Here is a 19,239-nt window from a genome sequence, read left to right as displayed (position 1 = left end):
TAAAAATAAAATCCAACCCGTCCATTCAGAGAGATGGTGATGTGCCTCCGCAGGTGTTGCTGCTGCTTACGTGTGCAAGTGGGGCCCAGGCGAGGCAGCCTCTCGTGCAAACCATAATGCTGATGTGTTACGAAGGAGTATTAATCAATGAAAAACTAAAGCTCAACCGTGCTAAAGAAAGATGACGTGCGCAAATGACTTCTTCTACCTTGTGCTCTTGGCACGCTGCTGAGCCCTACTGGCACCCCCTGTGCAATACAGGGACGTTGCAGTTCTCTATTTCTCATGAGGAGGCCTTCACAGCCTTCACTGCCCAGATGACAAGAGATAGAGGCATCTTGTGACATCCCAAAAGTCAGAGTGCGAGATCTCTCAACAAAAGGACTCTGTTCTGCGCTGGTGAAGCAGATGTTGGCTCAGATTTCAGTTTACTCAGACAAATATGTGCCCCAGACAGCAGACAGCTTATCCGTCTACATAAATACATGTCTTCATTAGTTATCATTTTCTCCCACCATTTTTTTCTTCTGTTCTCTCTGTGATAGAAAGCCCTTTGTGTATCTGGCACAGCATAAGATCCGCAGTCAGGTTAATGCTATTAGAAACCTTTTCTACAATGCCTCGGCCTGCAGTGGGGGATACTCTTCCCTAGGAAGCTCATTTAGTTAAGCACATTTTTTTTCTGGCAGAGCTTCCAAGGCACTGAAAGCTGAAGTTTTAACCCCTAACAAGTGAGGTGATCTCTGCCCTGCACATTCAGCTGTTCCTTTAGAAAATTTCTATCTCAGCCACAGGGGAGGCCATTAGTAACAATCCACTTAACCAGTGCATCTGTACGTGGTCTACTCTGTGTTTTGTTTTAGTTTTTTATTTCCCTGTGTGTTTGTTATAGGGGAAATGGCTGAGCCAAAAGCAGCATTTCTTGCAGCACTGTTTCTCATTGCAGCTGTTGCAGCAATGCCAGTGAGGAAGGGCAGCTGGTGAACTCTACAAGGTATTCCCGCACACCTGAGTTAGGGTACCCGAGCTGCTCCGGAGCACAGCACGGCAGAGCGCCCCGCTTTCCGAGCAGGGCTTCCCGGCTGCCCGCCGCTACGAACGGAAGGAATGACGGCACTGAGCCCGGCCTGCCGCCCGCCGCCGCCGGGCGCTGTGCGCAGAGCTCCGCCTGCAGGCCGTAACGCTCACTGCAGGCGCATTCTGCTCAGGTTCTCCACAGAACACAGCCGCGTTGCTTCATTCGTCTTCACCGCTCTTTCCCCCCATTTTCTTTTTATACCTTCGAGGATTTATTGAATTCGAAGCTAGTGCTGAAGGACCAATACGTCAAAAAATGTTCTCAGAAATGCTCACAATCGCTAAATAGAGTACTGTGTCCTGATGGCAGCGCAAGGAGCACAGGTAAGCTTTTCCCCACCAGGAAAACAATACCCAGCACAATCGTGGCACCAAAATATTTATTTACAAGACATGTATATATTAACTCTTCTTTTTCTTAATCAATATTTTTGTCAAGCTATCCGGGTTTAAAATGTCCACGCCTGTTAAGAAAACAACCTTAAAATAATTAACCAGAGTCAGCTACAGTACACCACCTGCTTCCACAGTCCTCTGATAAAACACGTTCAAGGTAACAGAGAGTGTATTTACAGTAACACGGTGCCAGTACTCACTCTCGCCTGCTGATGTGCTAAACAGCATCTCACAGAGCACAGAGCCAGCTGTCCCAAGCGAAGCACAGGGCTGTGCTGGCACAGCCTGCATTCAGACATCCCAGATGCGTCCCCGAGCCTTGCAGGGCTATGAATCAGCATCCACCAGCACTTTCTGTACCGAAGGCAGAGACTTGCCAGCAGGGGGTTGAAACTAAATGACCACTGTGGTCCTTTTCAACCCAGGCCATTCTGTGATCCTATGAGTTCTGCTTTCGGATGGATGCAAACCAAAAGCAATTCCACTACAGATAATGAAGTACTGAAAAACAGAAATTTTACATATGTTAGTAATCTTGGGTTTCATTCAAAGAACACAATTTGGAAGGTTCTGAGCACACCAGAATGCCACGTCCAGAAACGCACATTAGCTTGTGCCTAACCCAACATACCACAGTGTGGAGCCTACTGTAGGCTATTAAAGCAAATCACAGGCAAAAGCCCACAGGGTAACTGGTCAGCCTCCTGTTGCTATGGATCTATAGAAAGCAAGCCTCCCACTACTCTCCGAGTGGTTCAATCATCACCAAATTACATCGATTCGAAAAGAAGAAACAAACATCAACGTGACTCTGCTTCCACTTCCCTAGAAACTCCACAGTGTTTTACTACTTCCTTGTGAATTACAGCAAGCTCCTACCATTCAGTCTGATTAAATACAGTTTCTTTGTACAAGCCAGCATATTTAATTGTATTGTATTTTAACAGTGATGTCTCCATATATGTAGTGGGCTAGCACTCAGTGGCATCTGTTCCTTACACTAAAAACAACATGTCAACTTTACAAGTAGTTCAGATCAGCAGAAAGGGTTAAAAAGGCATTTTGAATATCACACACTGATACTGCTGCCATTCAGGAACAGAATAAAAATTATTTAGAAATTGTAGAATTTCAACTTGTGAGGATGGGTATTTTCAACCAAAGTAAAGACTCGTCCCAGAAAGCCACGGTGGAAGGAAGGATGTCAGGAAGGCTAAGTCTCTTCTGGCTTTTTTAAAGGATCAGTTTTTAGCAGGGAGCTCCATAATCTTGGACATTGTTATTTTCTCCAGTCATAGGGGAGCTGCCATTTAGCTGAGCTGGAAACAGTTTAAAACACGACTCAAGTTGACCATACAGCTGTGCACAGTATAGTCTTGCTGTCCCTTGCCACAGTTAAAACAAACAAACAAAATAATGAATAGACTATTACAATATCTACAGAAGAGTCTTCTCTTAATATCTAGAACACCACAAGGTGCCATGGTCCCATGCCCAAATGAATAGCTACTAGCTCTCGGGCTCAAATGAACTCACTGGTCCTGTGTATAAAGCTGTTTGGCTAACAGCCTGAACCACAACACCCCTAGGATGGGGCTTCCATTATTTATCTTTTCAATTGCAGTAATGCATCCGGCTGTGTGTGCACAGGTGAGGCATCGAGGTCTCGCAGAACAGCAGGATATAACCTAATAAAAACTGATACTAAAAACAAAACATCTCTGGCCCAGGCTGGAATAAATGTTGAGTTTGGAGGCTTTGGTAATTATTGTTTTCCGTCTGCTTGGTTTAAAACTCATTTTGGAATATGGAAATCACACATGGAAATTCTTAGTAAGATTCACTATTTTTTAAAAGTGTATGAAATACAACCATGCTAAATTGGTAAGTTTATAACAGTATTGTAGCTCTTTACATCTGTACTCTAACATTCCATGTTGGGAAAAGACCGTGCTCTTAGGAAGCCCAGGCTGCTAGCTGCTTCATGTCATCTTCATCCTCCACTCTCTTCCTGGTTGAAACTGCACAGAGAGAAAGGTTAACAATAATCATTAACTAATAATAACAATCAGAAACAATTTAATTTGTGAACATCAGGCCTTGCATACTGCTTTTTAGTTTTAAGATCTTGGGTCACTTTACTGAGAAGAAAGGTAAACATAGGTAATGGTGATGAAGCTGATAGCCTTGGCTCTGTACAGCACTGCTTAGCAGCAGCTACAGACATCGGTGTGTTATCAACGCTGTTTTTCTCCAAACCACTGCATCATACCAGACACTGAAGAAAACAATTCCACCCCTGCTGAAACTAAGACACAGGTACAACTGATGCGTCACACCATTAGTTCACATACAACCCCACTGTTAACAATACAGGTCTCATTTACCTCCTGCTGAAAGTTTCCTACAGAAAACACATTTGACCCCAAAAAGCTCCTACAGTGAGCGAGCAAGCACTGCAACACTGTTTTCTCTCCTCCACTTAAGCAGAAGCAAATGACCTGTCCCTGGCTGGCCTGTGACTACCTCGGAAAGGTGGCTACCTTTCCAAATACTGCTGAAGGGTTCTGCATGCACACATCATGCATGTGTCCTGGCAGTGTTCAAGAGATGTCTGGATGAGGTGCTACATGACATGGTTTAGTAGGTTGTGGTAGAAATGGTGATGGGAGGATGGCTGGACTAGATGATCTTGTAGGTCCTTTCTAACCTGGTGATTCTATGTCCAGTTTCCAAATGGTATCACTACATTTTAATGGGAGTTATCATCTATTGAAAGGAAAAAATTTCCTAAACATGCTTTGCTCGAGTGGATACTTGGTTAGCTGCTCTGCTCGCAGCAGTTAGTAATACTCAGCTCAGGTCCTACAGTCACTTTCTTACTGTTTTTTTAAATCCCAAACCTCCCATTCTGTTTTCACACCACCCGAATCATAACCTCATTCAGTGACCTTCAAACTGAACAAACAGCCTTCATTCAGTGACCTGCACACTGCATGCTCTACTGCCCAGGTTCAGCCTAGGCTCTCCCCAGCTCCGTGCTGTGTGTGCGTCAGGATTTGCATTACTGGGTGTGCACCAGCCCTGCGTGTTTGTTTTAGTGCAGCCAGTCAGTTCCTGCCTTACTGCTGGGAGCTACCATCACAGAAGAGATCCTGAGTACCACTTCTGAAGATTCAAGCTGGGAGGACACAGAAGACCAACAGGTCAAACTCCTACTCTGCAGGTGCCACTGGCTTACTGTTCAGCAGGGGAAGGTCATAGTGTCTTGCTCCACCCCACTTCCTCTACCTCTAACATCATGCATGTCCAACTAGAAGCAGCATAGAACCATTAATTGCTTTGTTCTTATTTCTTTGTAAAAGTAAGCATACAGTTACAAAATAGATTAGCCAGTTTTGCAAAAGCGACTAATTTTTCCCAAAGCAGCCATTTAGAAAGATGAAGTAGCAAATCTGGGATAATGAGAATCACATGGAGATGGTGTGGGTTCAAATAAAACACTCAGCTGGCACAGCTGGATCTGGAAAAGGAGATATGAACAAGCCAGAAATGCCGAGACCACAATCTGCACTGAGTTTGCCTAAATCCATTTTCTTCCTGGCCTTTCCTCCATTTAACATAAGGAGATGAGACTACGGTTCCAGCTGGAACATTTTCAATTGCTTCTCAGGGATTTAAGTGTCACTTGCCAAAACACACGAGTCTTCAGAATGAGCTGACCTAGGTACCCCATTCTGCAGAGAATGCACCACACAGCTGTGTCATGAGTGTTATTCTTGCCTCTGATTATCTATTCTCTTTTTACTAGCACCAATACACAGCAAGTCTTACAGCTCCTAGAGAACAGGGACACAGTGAAAGATACAGTTAACAGTCGTCTGTCCCAAGCTTAATTCAAAACAAACACAGCGTAACTACAGAAAAACAAGAGTACTGCTTAATGTTCCAGAGAGAGAAACCAAAGGCATGACAATGTTTCTTTCAATTTGCACGCCTTGCTACCTCTTGCATTTCTAATTACAGTATCAGTGGCAAATACCAAACCACTAACCTGAAAAACTGAATTTTTGTGATGCAAATGTTTTGTATCTAGGTCAGACTCTAATTAAAAAAGATTGATTATTTCACTGCCATGAGAAAAAAATAAATCTTCCCATTCTCTGGTGATTTCACTATATTTCAGCAGGAGATGCACCAGGATACGTGAAAGGTCAAGTTCCCTGAATTTGCCTCTTCAGATCTATAGAGATTTTGGTCCTAAGTGCTCTCACAAATCAAACTAGAATTCCTTTTTCTAATAAACTATGCAAAAATAGGTAAGGAATTTACAATGCTTTAGAAAACAAAGCAGAGTTAAATACATATCTGTGATTTTCTCTCACTCTTTGACACACAGCATGGCTTAATTATGAGAAACCTAAAATGGCAAGCAAGCAGTTTACCGGGGCGAGAAGGTAGCGATGTGGATGGAACACTTGGCAGCCTGACACCTCGCATTCTCTTGTTCATTTCTTCTTGCTCCAGTTCTTCTAATTCTGCCATCAACTCATCCTAAATTCAAGGAGAACATTAACAAATTCATTGTCCTGACAGTGATCTCAGACATGGGCACTTGTAACCACCATAAAGCAAAGTATGACTGAAATAACAGTTTATGCTTGATAAAGAAAGATTATCAAGTAGTGTACTGCAAGTATCATTTTCATAACTGTGAATACAATAACCTTCACTGAAAGCTCAAATAAGGACGATGGAAGTTAGAAACAGGTCAAAGTATAAAACTAGAAACAAAAAGGCCAGTGTACTATTTGTGACAAAAAGGCAAACGGAGAGAAAAATGTTCAAATGCCTTCATCAGATTTGTTCCAAATCTACAGACTGCGCAGTTCTAACAGATTCTAATTTTAATGTGCATCTTTTCACATTTTAAAGACCAAACAGTTTCCGTTGGTTATAAGGCAGACTGTCATTAATTGTGCTTCCATCCTTTTATGCTAGGCCCAGGATTATGTGTGATTTCAAAGCAGCACTGGGATGAGAGTTGTTCTCCTGGGTCTTGTTACTCACTCTTGAGGCACACAACACCTTTGGGCTGCAGAAGTTAATTTGGGCAGATAGTCTCATCTACAAGCATAACATTAAAAATAAAAAGGCTTCATGCTTTTTAAAAAGCTTATTCCTTGGATTCTACTCAGCTATGGTAGGACCTTGTTTTGCATTCTTCCTCATACATACAGTGTCATGCCAGGGAGAAATAACCCTTATGTTTACGTGTCTATTTTGAGCAGCACAAATTACATGTTTCAGTGGTATGCATGTGAAGAGGAAATCCAAGTGCGTGGTCAAAATGTCCTTCAAATGAAAAGAAAAAATGAAATCTCCTCCTCCAGCATAAATCCTTCAAAAACCTAGTGATTAAGCCACTGATTCTAGCACTCTTAAGCTGAAGTAGCATGCAAACCAGATTTCCCAACGACTGAACAAGTGCTGTAAATATTAGGCTCCTATGCAAAAGCAGTGCTGCTACAATGATGCCTCACGTGACTGACAGTGGCTTATTTTCCCAAAACAGGAAACACTCATTAACTCAGACCAGCATCTCAGGAAATTTTGGGTCAATCTGCACTACATCTAATGAGTCTAGACCCCTGAAAGTTAAGCACTGATGAAAACTGAGTGATCCTGTACAGCTGCATGGGATGGCAGTATGTTTTCCAGTTGACTGGAGCCCAGTTTACGTCAGCCAAATCCCATTCTCTACACCAATATTAATGATTTAGATTCAAAGTGGAAAAACAGGAAATAAGATAATGGAGAGAGAAAAAAAAAATACAGAGAATCACTGCCATTTTCAAAAACTCATGGAAAAAAATAACTTCTGAATGAAAAAGTAAAAATAAATTAATTAAGCAAATACGATTTAGCACATGTATTTTTCTCTGCTGTCCATTTGGGTACGTAGGAATTAATTAACTGGAAGGGTGGGAGTTGCTTGATTCTTTAAGAGATTATTCAAATGATTCCGAGTGCTTGGCCATCTTAACACAAAGTAGCACAATTAGTTTGATTTTGTATTTTAACTCAGTCTGGCCTCCAGCTGTACATCCCACAGATTGCACAGAGCACACTCAACCTCTCAGCAGTAAGGACCTCCTCGCACACAACGGTCAAATCCAACCATTGGATGAAAGCTACTGCAACAAAGTTTCAGAAGTTAGAGTTTCCTGGAAGGTGCCTGGGAAGAGAGCTCCAGAGGAGAACCCTCACTGCCTGCAACAGGAATTACTTCTACATTCTTTTCTACAATAGAAAATCCAGAAAATAATGGCAGAACCAGCATCTATGAGCACCAAAGCAATACAGTATCTTAAAATGTGGCCCAGGTATGCAAAAATTGGGAGCAGTAGGCTGTTCATGGTGCAGAGACAGCAAAATGCATTTTGTTAAATGGATGCCTGTTTGGAGCACAACAAATTATACCTTCCAGTATCCATTTAGAGCAGTACAAATTACATGGTTAAGCATGCTTTAGTGACCTTCTCCTTCTATGGTGCAACTGAGAATGCTACAATCGAAAATAACAACTATGGCTCTGGGCTTGAAACTTTCTTTTTCTTAGTCCATATTTTTATTATTTCCATGTTTCTTATTTCTCCAAAGATCTAAGTAAACATAAGATGTCGTAGATAGGATAAGTTAAGAGCTACGGAACTTCATGTCCTCACCTTTTGAGAAATAAAACACTGGAACAAACCACTGTACCACAAAACAACTACGGAGTGATTTTACAGCCAAAACTCAGTTCTTAGTAAAATACTGACCTCATCAAACTCATCACCAAACGCAGCTCTGTTTGAGATAGCTTCTGAAATTTCCTGAGCAACATCTTGCTGCTCAGTGATATCTTGCATCAAGTCATCAATTTTGTTCAAGTCCCTGCAACATAACAGAGAGCAGTTTTTAGAGACACGTTATTCAAATTGTGCAGAAGGGACTCGGAAACACCTGAAGAGACCCCAGTTTACTTCTATTTAAGCAGAAGAATTCACATGGAGTAATTTCCCTTACTTAAACCTTACTGTTTCCTGGCAAGTTTTAGTGTGTTTTACTCAGTCCAATTCCTTCCACTGTGGCATAACAACACAAGTCATTCTGCAGTAGCCTGTGCTTCCCCTCTCTCTGCTTCTCATACATCCATCAGCCAACAGCTACAATCACTGGGCAGAGCACATCTCCTTCCTGAGGTCAGCATCTTTATAGATGGATCTTTTTTGATGTTAAACATTCACCAGAACCAGGGGAAACTTAGAAGGACCGCACTTGGAAGTTTCCCCTTATTGTTAACTTCATTATTGTTTTGGTTCCTGTTTACTTTTGCCAGGACAACCTTTCTGATATAACTCTTTATTCAGGCAGGAAAACACCTCATGAAACAACATAGGCCATATAAAAGTATTACACACACAACAAGAAAAAAATACTCTATCTTTTATTCGAGCCTAACTAGTACTTTGAACCATACAGTCCAGCTTAGAGACTTTGAGGAAGAGCATCCACTTAGTTGAAGAAATCCAGTTTTATTGTGGAAAACTTGAGGGCAGCAACAGGTCTCTGCTGCCAAGGCATGTTTACAAAAAAAAAAAAAAAGTGCCACCTGGGTCTCTTTAGTTAGCTGGACTTCCACTTAAACTTGCTGCTAAGAAAAGATATTTTTCTGCCAAATTTAACACAACAGCACCAACAGCATTCCTGACATTAAATGCTTGAACCAAAATGAAGTCAAAAACTGAATGACTGGATACAACAGACTATAGCAATGATATAGTTTAAAGTTGTTACCAAGCTCCTTTTGAAAGCTAGTAGAGGTGACTTACATATTTTCATGCACTTTTTTCATAGCTTGTGCAGCATAACCCATATTCTTGAGCACTTCTGTGTTCGTGTGCGAATTTTCCAGTGCCTCTCTCTGGAATTCAATGGTTGAGAGCGTCCCATCAATTTGACTCAGCTGCTTCTCATACCTCTTTTTTCTCTTCAGTGCTTGTAAAGCAGCTGGAATGCAGAGAGGCACAGTACATTGTGTATTTTCACAGCAAAACACAAGGACAAGCAGTTCAGTAAGAGTCTGACCAGAAGAAGTCACAGTTCTCACCCTCCTACCTTACTAGCAGAGAGGCAAACTTTGACCACAGTGGATCAGCAGTCTGTTTATCACCAACATGCTGTTGCACGAACATGCTGGGAAGCCTCTTTTAGGTTAAATCCTTTTAGAACAGGCAAGAGCAGCATCCTCCTCCACTACGGAAGATCTTGAATTCCATCATGTGCATGTGGAGAAAATGTGGAAGATAGGGATGAAAGAGAAAAACATCGAAGAGAAATCAGAAAGTAGGAAATGAGAAAGAAAAGAAGAGATTGCAAAACCTAAGGAAAATACAAGGAAGACAGAGCAAGAAGATCTGGCATCACGGCCACCTCTGCATCAAAGGTTTGTCTCAGCAGCAGAAAGAGTCAAGTGTAATGGCAAGTCCAAATGACCTAACCTTAGCTCAGAGGGAGGATTCAAACTTCTTGGCTTTCAGTTGTATCTTCTGTTCCTTGTAGTCAGTAAGGAACATACATTTAGCACTCAGAACTTGAAAATATATAGAAGATATAAGGCTTCTGTGGACAAGACCACACTTAAATCCAGCATCTAATTATCTCTTTAAATCAGGGAGATTACTGTTCTGTAAGCAGCGTACTTTGCCCAGAGTAAATCATTACCAGCATAAATGCACATGACAGAAGGAGAAAAGGGCTTTCACTCAGTTTCTGGGTGTGGAACACACAGTCTTGCCACAACCATTTCCTGACCACTATTCTTTCCAAACTCTACATGTGCCAGGCAAGATAAAGCATACAAAAGAGACTGGATTGTGACTTAAAAAAAAAGAGACAGACTATTGCTTTTTCAAAGCCAGTTAATAGCTGTGTCTTTTTTCCTGTTATATTTAATTTTTTAATCATGTTCAGAGCCAGCAAGCAACTGCAGTTCCCAGTCAGTGGAAAAAAGCAATTACTGTTGGTGTTCTGTTTAAGCGATTGCTTGTGTGAAAAACAATTAATCTAGACACTGGGGAATCCAGTTCTCCAAATAAAGCAAGCATACCCTAAAATATCTATTTACTGCTTTACTGACAAGTGCTGGAATCAACGTGGTCAAAATTGCCATCATTAGCTGCACAAGGACAAGCATTCACACAGACTGTGAAATACACTGTCTTTGGAATCTACAGAAAAGTGTATGAGGACAGCAAACCACAATCAAAATAGATTAACTCAGTATTTAAATTCAGCATTTACCCAGCTTTTGGGACACAGTCTGAAGCTTTGCAGTCCCAAGCATGAATATAGGTTGGGCAACAAGTGGACTGAAAGCAGCCCTGCAAAGGAGGATGTGGGGGTATTGGTGGATGAAAAACTGAACAAGAGCCAGCAGAGTGTGCTTGCAGCTCAGAAAGACAACTGCTTTCTGGGCTACATCAGAAGAGGGGTGGCCAGCAGGGGAACAGAAGTATCGTCCCCTTCTACTCTATCCTTGTGAGGCCCCACCTGCAGTACTGCATTCAGGTCAGAGGCACCCATTCTAAAAAGGAGATGGAGCTTTTGGAGAGAATCCAGAGGCAGTCACAAGGATAATCAGAGGGCTGGAGCACCTGTCCTATGAAGACAGACTGAGAGAGTTGGGAGCTTTCAGTCTGGAGAAGAAAAGGCTTCAGGGAGACCTTAGAGTGGCTTTTCAATGACTTACAGAGCAAAGGTCATACTAGCAAATCAATTCACACTCTTTTCTTATCAACCCAGGTGTAACATATGCCCTTAATTGCAGGGTTCTGTAATTATAGCCCCTACAGATAAAACATACAGATAAAACGAGAATTTTATTGTTACCTGAAATCTGTTTTTTCTGTTTTTCAGATTATAATTAAATTTACTTTTAAGTGATTTTTCACTGCACACACAAGCATTTTGCAATCTGTGTACCAATTCTTGCAAGCACAATATTTAAATGCTTCACAGAAATGCTACGCATAATAAACTGAAATGTAATTTCTATTAATAAAAAAAAAAAAAAGAAAAGAAAAGAAAAAGAAAAATTGAAGAGAACATCAACTTACTTTACTGAAGCTCTAAGAATGACACTGAAAGAGAGCGTTGCCCATTTCCAAGATTTCAGAAAAGGAAAGACAGCCAGGTAGGATGAGGCTAAGTAGGGGCAGAGTCTGAGGAAGAAGCGTAATACCAGTTTAACAAGGAACAAGTGGAGGTCTTCACCAGGACAAAGAGAAAGCAGTCTCAGATGCTCTGTTTTGCTCCAGTGAAGCAGATTCAACTCCTGCATTTCATAATGGAGTGCTTAGCAATTCCTTGTAGTTTACCAGCTGTGTTGTGCTCTACTTCAAGTCCAGCAAGTAGGACACAGCTTAGTAGGATTAGGAACCACTGTTTTTAATTTGAGTTTTTATTCTATTTTCCAATTCAGTGATTGGAACAGCAGCAGACTATTACATCAGTGTAGGTGTGCATGTTGAAGAACCACTGTTATTTACACACAGACGCTTTTCCAGCATCGTGCTATGCTGATGCTTTAGCAAGGAAGAAGAAATGACCAAAATTGGCCATTTCTGGCAACAGTAATAGTAATTCTGACCACACTGAATATCCAGGTTTCTAAAGTAAAGAACACAAACAGTGGCACAGTCGTGGCACTTTCATCACAGTCTCATGATAGATCAGAATTCAAAATTATCACTGTGATTTCTCATTTCATCTACAAGCCCTCCACCAATCAGTACAGGAATTGGTAATCTCATATTCTGAAGTAAAATTAAGAACATCGTGTAATAAGCTTTAAAATTCCCCGGGGAAAACTGGTTATGTCTTCAGAAGACGTAACACCACTGTGAAAACACTGGATCTCATTCTTGGCTAAGGTTCACAAAAACTCCATGTCCCATAAGGGACTGATGGATTACAGAATCTGAGCTCAAACTAGGAACACGGAGACGAAATGCTGCTGAGGCCGTAAAAATCACACCACTTCAAGATTATCAGCACTCTTCATCTTTTAAATCCTATGAGGAAAGCCACAAACAGTTACAGCTGAGGCAATAATTCGGTAACAATAAGGCACTTGACTCATTATAACCACTCCAGCTGACAGCAAGATACTTTGAATGTGACCAAAAAGAGCAGAGAACAATGGCTGTAAGTCACAAAACAAAGACACACTTAAAAGTTTCCTCTTCTCTCCCTGCCACAAACCTTCAGTCCCTACCTGTCACACACCCTGTCACACACTGCAGGGATGATGGCCCAGCCCCTGCCAGCATGCAACTGCCACACTGCTCTTCAGTTTCAACAGCATTCTGGCTACAAGTAGCTCGTTGGAAAGGAATGCTACGTGGCTACACCAACATTGCCCAAAGTACCACACAAGGTACTTAGCAGCATCCACTCATATAAGCCTACCTGTTATTCTGACCTTCTTCACAGGGTTTGTTCTCAGTAGTATTATATGGCTCTCTAGGTTAAGCTTTATTCCTATTCTGGATATAGAGAAAAAGAAAAAATGAAGAAAAAAAAAAGGAAAAAAAAAAAAAAAAAAAAAAAAAGGGTATGGCTTCTTTCTATGTACTTCTAACTCATTTCTTTTCATTTATCTGTATTTTAGGATCTGTGGTAGACTTCAGGCTGAAACAAAGTTATTTTCACAGGCACTGACACACTTCAGAAAACCCTTTTCCTTCTAAATGGACTTCTCAGGAAGCAAAACAGAAATAAAAGACTTGCATGTCTGTGAAGCTATGAGACAGGAGAGGTGAAGGTCAGAGGCATAAGGATTACTGTTAGAGCAAACAAGCAGTAACAATAAAGCAGCTTTTGAAGAACAGAACACAAACGTTTCCCAGGACTACCCTAGGGGAACATTTTCTTGTACTCTGTGCTTATTCATACATTCAGCATTGCTGATAAACTTGCTTTAAACACATAAACAAAGAGTCCTGGTCATCATTCCATCACTCAGTTAACAGTGGAGGCAGTAGCCCTCCACATGCTAAAAGAATACCCAATATGAAGGTGGGAAGTTTCAGGTGAAAAAGCTTCTCTGTGGTGAGCTGTATTGGATCCTAACCCACGATCATAAAGAAACTGGGTGTTGTCATGGCTAACCCGGACATGATGAGCCAAAGAAGCACACAGAAAACACATCTTGCACCTCTCCAGCACTACCCCAATTTCTCAACTTGAACCTCATCAATTCTGACACTTTGAATCATTTTCTGTCCTTTAAATTTTGCTGCGTGACCTTCGGAATATTGAAGATGAAGAGTCAGTGTGCTGCTGTGAGGAAGACTGTTGGGGAAGATTTTGGAGCTGTGTAATGATTGAAACATCAAGAGATACTCTAGAAAATAAAGCAAGAGAAATCAAAAAAATCCTAAGTTATGATCTGATAACACATCAGATGATATGATATCATCTGGTGGTGAGACATTTGAAGGCAATGCGAATTGTACGAACTGTGAAATACTGCTCATCATGACATAATCTCTCCAAGGGAAATTCTAGCACACACTGCTGTTCAGAGAACCCTGTGATAGTCTAGTTGCAGTAAAATGTTACCATTAGGTAACATGGCAAATGTATCATCCCCAAAGCACAGCTAATTTCAAATTCAATACAGGAACTGCAGAGATGTAGACTTCATAAAGGAGATGCCAAATATATTTAGCTGACACTTTGGATCTGTTTACATAGCTAACATGTTGCAGCTTTAAGGCAAATTAAATCTTCTGATGTCAAATGAACCCATCCAAGACTCAGACTCATTTGAACTCGTGAAAAATTGCTGGCTCCTGAATATGATCTCACTTGTGTCAGTAAAACTGACTCACACTCGTAAGCGTAAAAATCAAATGAGATCATACTAACTTGGAGCACTGTCCGTACCTGGATAAATCCTGCTTCATCCCAGACACTCCTGTTTTAAGCTCCACAGGCTCCTCCACAGGTGCAATTACGAAAAGAACACATCAAGCTACCCACCAGCTCCTTTTGAAATATTTGCTTTAACAAGGCATTGTAGATTCCAACTTTTATTCTCTCGTTCACACTCTGTGTTTACACAGCACTACTATAGGTGCAGTCTAGCACAGATTTCCTCTGTAATATAGCACAGGGAGCAGTTAGTGTTGTTATACACTAATGAACTGTGATAAAAACTAGCACAAACGTCACATCAAATGAGGGATATTCTTGGGGAACTAAGCTTACTCAGGCTGTCAAATTCAATCGTTGTGGCACAGTGAGGTGAGTTTCTCTTATTTCTCATGACTGCAGTTTCACCACCTCCTTTTGGCTTTAGAATCGTTTTTTACACTAAAAAAATCCTTCTCTGTACTTCTTGCCCTACTTTCTCTTTAATGACCTTAACTGTGGGTTACTAAGGAAACGACAAGAAAGATCAAAGGGAGTTACTTCTGACCACAATTAGTTCAAAATCCAGTTTGCAATAAGACTTCACATACACCTGCATAGATAAAACCAGAAGGATTGCACACTGAGTGCAGCAGAGGAAACAAACACCTGGGAGAGAAGCTTCACAAGCCTAATGCCACATGTGTTAAGCATAAGGCAATGGGTTGACGAACAGCCGGAACCCACATAAACCAGTCAGGTTGCAGAAGCAGATCCGCCTTCTCCCAGTAGTGAGTAATTGCCTCTGCACCATTCCCTCCTTTGCAGGTGCCCAAGCTCTTCTGCAGCTGTGGAGCCAGAGAAACTTAACCTAGCCTGGGCAAAAACAATCTAGCTGAAAAACTAAGACATTTTATAGCTGCTGTCTGGAACACACCCTTCAGGAAGCTCTAACAACAAAAGGATGGGAGAAGTGTGAGGCAGGACTGAGGCAGGAAACTGCAGTAATGGCAGCTTAAAGTGTAGGCATGGCACGAAGTTCTATAGCAACACGTCTAGGTCTTGGTAGGAATTACTACAGGCATAGGAATGAGCCTGTTTCCTTGTGTCAGCCCCACTGCTCTTGCACAGTGACCTATTCCTGGGAGCTATCTGTTCACTGTGTCCCACAATGTGACTTTGCAGCCAGATTCCCTCCCTGAAGAGCCAGCTCCAGTTGAAGGCAGGGAAGTCTGTAAGAACTCTCTTAAGATATCTGGAACATGACAACCCTCAATATGACATCCTTGAGAGCTCACATGCCACAGGCAGACAGACTCAGCTGCTGGGCTGGCATTGGTCCCTTAAAATCTGGCCAATTCCTACCAATGTTTTCTAATCCTAACTAAATACTTCCTGCTAACAACTATTAAGTGCTAAAGTATTACAAATACATTAAGGGGATAATCAAAACACTCCTCACAAGCTCTAAATTATATGCCATTAACTTTTTAAATTATCCAGCAACAGAAGGAGCAGGTGAAAGAACTACTCTTTTGTTACATTGTGAATCATTGATTCAGAACATTCTGCCTCTGTTTGGAAGCATTTAAGAAAAAATAAGTCTTGGAGTAGACAATCAGGAATCCAGGCATCTTCAAGAGGTAATTATCTCGTTTCTCAAAGGTCTGCGTGTCCCTTTGGTTCCAACCATTTGCTTCCCAGAGACGACAGCACTGATGTAAGCAGAATCCTGATCTTATTTATTACCGTCCAGAGGACTACAGGCACAAAACTAGTTAAGAATGAAGCATCCTCTTATCAGTCCGCCATAATGACTCCACAATACACCAAACACAAATGGATACCAAAGCCACCACAGCGGCCAACTGCAGGAACCTGGCCATTTAAAGACACACAACCCACTCAGGTCGCCACTTAAAGGTTCTCCCGAGCAGACACGGGGCTCACCTCGCCTGTTCTTGGTGCCGTGCTGCCGAGCCAGCGCCAGTTCCCGTTCAATCCTGGTCTCCAAGTACTCCTGCTTCTTGCTGAGCATCTCCTCCGTCTCCCGCAGCCGGGCCAGGGCCTCCTGCGGCGAGGGCCCCCCACGGCCCTTGGAGGCCGCGGAGCCGCCCCCCTTGAAGAACCTGGAGATCTTGCTCATCGTGGCGTCGGAAGGCTCTGCCCGGGCCGGGCCGCCTCAGAGGCGCGATGGCACTTCCCGAGCCGCCGTACGGCACCTGGCGGCGGGGCGGGCCGGGCCGGCCTCACCTCCCGCCCCCGGATCGCGCGTACCCCCCGAGCGGCGAGAGGGCGGCGAGCTCCGAGGGCAGCACCGGCGTTCACGGGCGGCGGGCGGGCGGCGCCGGGCGGGACAGAGGGCGGCGGGGAGGCGGGCAGCTGCCCGGCGGACGTGGGGCGGCGGCGGGAGCGGCGACGGGGAGGCTCCTACCGAAGGAACGCTCCTGGCGCGTTTCTCTGCCCTGCCCCACCTTCGGCTGAGCGCTCACGGCGTGCTTTGGTAGTAATGCAGGAAGCGCAGTCCTGTTTTGAGATGACCGGACATCGAAAGTTTAGGGATAGCTCTGCAGCTTGCGTTTCCTTCCAGTTTCAGGATCATAAAGGCTGGAAAAGACCTCAAAGATCATCTAGTCCAACTGTCAACCCATCCCCACCATACCATTAAACTAAGTCCCCTCTGTGCCACATCTCCACATTTCCTAACACTGCCAGAGATGCTGACTCTACCTCCTCCCTGGGCAGCCTGTGCCAGTGCCTCTCCACTCCTTCTGGGAAGAAGTGTTTCCAAATATCCAACCTGAATCACCCCTCACACGACTTGAGGCCATTCCCCCTCATCCTATCACTGTTACCTGGAAGAAGAGGCCAATCCCCACCTCCCCACAACCTCCTTTAAGGCAGTTGTAGAGGGCAATATGATCTCCAGAGCCTCCTCTTCTTCAGACCAAACAATCCTGTTCCCTCAGCTGCTCCCCATAGGACTTGTGCTCCAGACACACCATGACAGAATCACAGAATTGTAGGGATTGGAAGAGACCTCTGGAGATCATCTAGTCCAACAAACCCCCTTCCCAAAGCATGTTCCCTACAGTAGGTCACAAAAGAAAGTGTTCAGACCAGTCTTAAATATCTCCAGGGGATACACCACAACATCTCTGGGCTGGCGTTCCAGTGCTGTCACACTGTTACTAAAGAAGTTCTATATTCTGTTTGTACAGAACTTCCTGTGCTCCAGTTTCTGCCCATTGCCCCATGCTCCACAGCTGCTCTCCATCAAAATGAGTCCACTCTCATGGACTTGACTCTCACATATTTATGAAGTGATGAGTTCCCCTCTCAGCATTCTCCAGACTGAAATGTCTCAGGTCTCTCAGCCTTTCCTTGTACAGAGGCTTTGTTGCCTTTCATAGGACACACTCCATGGCCTCAATGTCTTTCTTCCAGTAAGTCTCATACTGCAAGGAGTGTTTTCAGAGGAACAATCACCTCACTAACAATGCCAACCAGCCATGAATGTGCCAGCACCTGATGCGTGATGTCAGTGACAAGCAGGTGACACAGACTCCTTGTAAATACTGGATGCAGAAGTCAGTGGTGACACAAGCTCTGTGGTGGCGAGTGGCAGCTGTGAGCCATGCTCTGCACTGTGCTGAAAGAGGACACTCGTGTGTAAGTGCCCTGAGGCTCTTGTATGGCCTCACCTCAAGCACTGCATGCAAATTTGAGTGCCGCGATATAAAAAGGACATGAAACTAAAACTATTAGCATCCGAAGGAGAGCTACAAAAATGGTAAAGGATCCAGAGGGCAAAATGTGCGAGGAGCAGCTGAGGTCCCTGTTTGTGCTCAGCGCAGAGCAGAGGAGCTGAGGGGAGGCCTGATGGTGGCTGCAGCTCCTCACAGGGAGCGGAGGGGCAGCGCTGAGCTCTGCTCTGTGTGACAGTGACAGGGCCCGAGGGAACGGCATGGAGCTGCGTCAGGGGAGGGAGGGTGGCAGTCAGGGACAGGATCTGCATCGGGGTGCGGTGGGCATGGAACGGGCTGCACAGGGCAGTGGGCAGCTGCCAGAGTTCAGGGAATGTTCAGACAGTGCCTTCTGACATAGGGTTTGAACTCTGGTGGTGCTGCGCAGATCCAGAAGTTTGACTTGATAGGCCTTGTGGGTCCCCTTTAATCCGTGATGATTCTATCTTAAAAACACACATAGGACTGATAAAATAAAGAGTAAATTTTCACAGGAAAGAAATGCAGTTTTTCAGAAGCGTAGATGCATACCTACAGAAACCACAGCAGTGGTCAGTAATTAAAAGTGCAAGAAGGATCTCGGGAGCTTGTCTTCTCCCTTCCCTTTTCCTCTGTCTCCTGGACACGCACTGTTCTGCACCTGACACGACTCAAAAGAACCAGAAGCACGAACCACTTTTTCCGCCAGCAGCAGCAGGCAGACGGCCCCGTGCAGCGAGGAGTCACCGCGACGGGTAACACGCCAGGTGCCATGAATCCCCCCCTGGGGCAGGAAGAGCCGCATATCTGCATACGTACTCCCGCCCCTTCTCCTCCCCATCCCCCTCGTGCCCTCCCCCTGCCCGGTCGGAGTCCTCCAGCAGCGCGATGGCGCTTGCGCGCCTCATTTGCTCAGCTCCCCACCCCTTCCGCCTGAGGCGGCGCGAGAGGAAAATGGCGGAGCTGTCGCTGGGACAGCACTGCGGGGTGCCGGACTGCCGCCAGCTGGGTGAGCAGCGGGGCTGCGCGGCTCTATGGGCTCTATGGGCTCTATGGGCTCTATGGGCTCTATGGG

The 19,239-nt window shown here is 43.9% G+C and overlaps 2 protein-coding genes across 2 annotated transcripts in view; one reads left to right on the top strand and one right to left on the bottom strand.

The window, feature by feature from the left end:
* Positions 1–1,439: 1,439 nt before the first annotated feature.
* On the bottom strand, positions 1,440–16,629 carry CHMP4C (charged multivesicular body protein 4C). Its single transcript, XM_042870189.1, has 5 exons — positions 16,390–16,629; positions 9,351–9,528; positions 8,298–8,412; positions 5,919–6,027; positions 1,440–3,494 (listed from the first exon to the last, which is right to left on the bottom strand). Exons 1-5 carry the CDS (start codon positions 16,583–16,585, stop codon positions 3,430–3,432), a joined length of 663 nt encoding a protein of 220 aa, XP_042726123.1. The 5' UTR covers positions 16,586–16,629; the 3' UTR covers positions 1,440–3,429.
* Positions 16,630–19,096: 2,467 nt separating this feature from the next.
* Positions 19,097–19,239, top strand: part of ZFAND1 (zinc finger AN1-type containing 1) — a 6,333-nt gene continuing 6,190 nt past the window's right edge. Inside the window, exon 1 of the mRNA XM_042869222.1 lies at positions 19,097–19,173. Within this exon, the coding sequence (XP_042725156.1) occupies positions 19,119–19,173 (55 nt within the window). The 5' untranslated portion in view covers positions 19,097–19,118. The remainder of the gene's footprint in view (positions 19,174–19,239) is intronic.

The sequence above is a fragment of the Lagopus leucura genome, unplaced genomic scaffold, assembly GCF_019238085.1.
Source record: "Lagopus leucura isolate 7727_CA_CO unplaced genomic scaffold, USGS_WTPT01 Super-Scaffold_100002, whole genome shotgun sequence".
In the NCBI taxonomy this organism is placed as follows: domain Eukaryota; kingdom Metazoa; phylum Chordata; class Aves; order Galliformes; family Phasianidae; genus Lagopus; species Lagopus leucura.
Note: the sequence above shows the minus strand (reverse complement) of the source record. Positions and strands in the feature narration are given on the sequence as shown.

Bases quoted from the DNA above. Each gene is read 5' to 3' on its own strand.
- CHMP4C (XM_042870189.1), bottom strand. From the start codon at position 16,585: ATGAGCAAGATCTCCAGGTTCTTCAAGGGGGGCGGCTCCGCGGCCTCC. The intron at 8,413-9,350 runs GTAAGTCACCTC...GTTATGTTGCAG, and splicing joins AAAAAAGTGCATGAAAATAT to GGACTTGAACAAAATTGATG. The intron at 6,028-8,297 runs GTCAGTATTTTA...CCTTGAATTTAG, and splicing joins TTGGTGATGAGTTTGATGAG to GATGAGTTGATGGCAGAATT.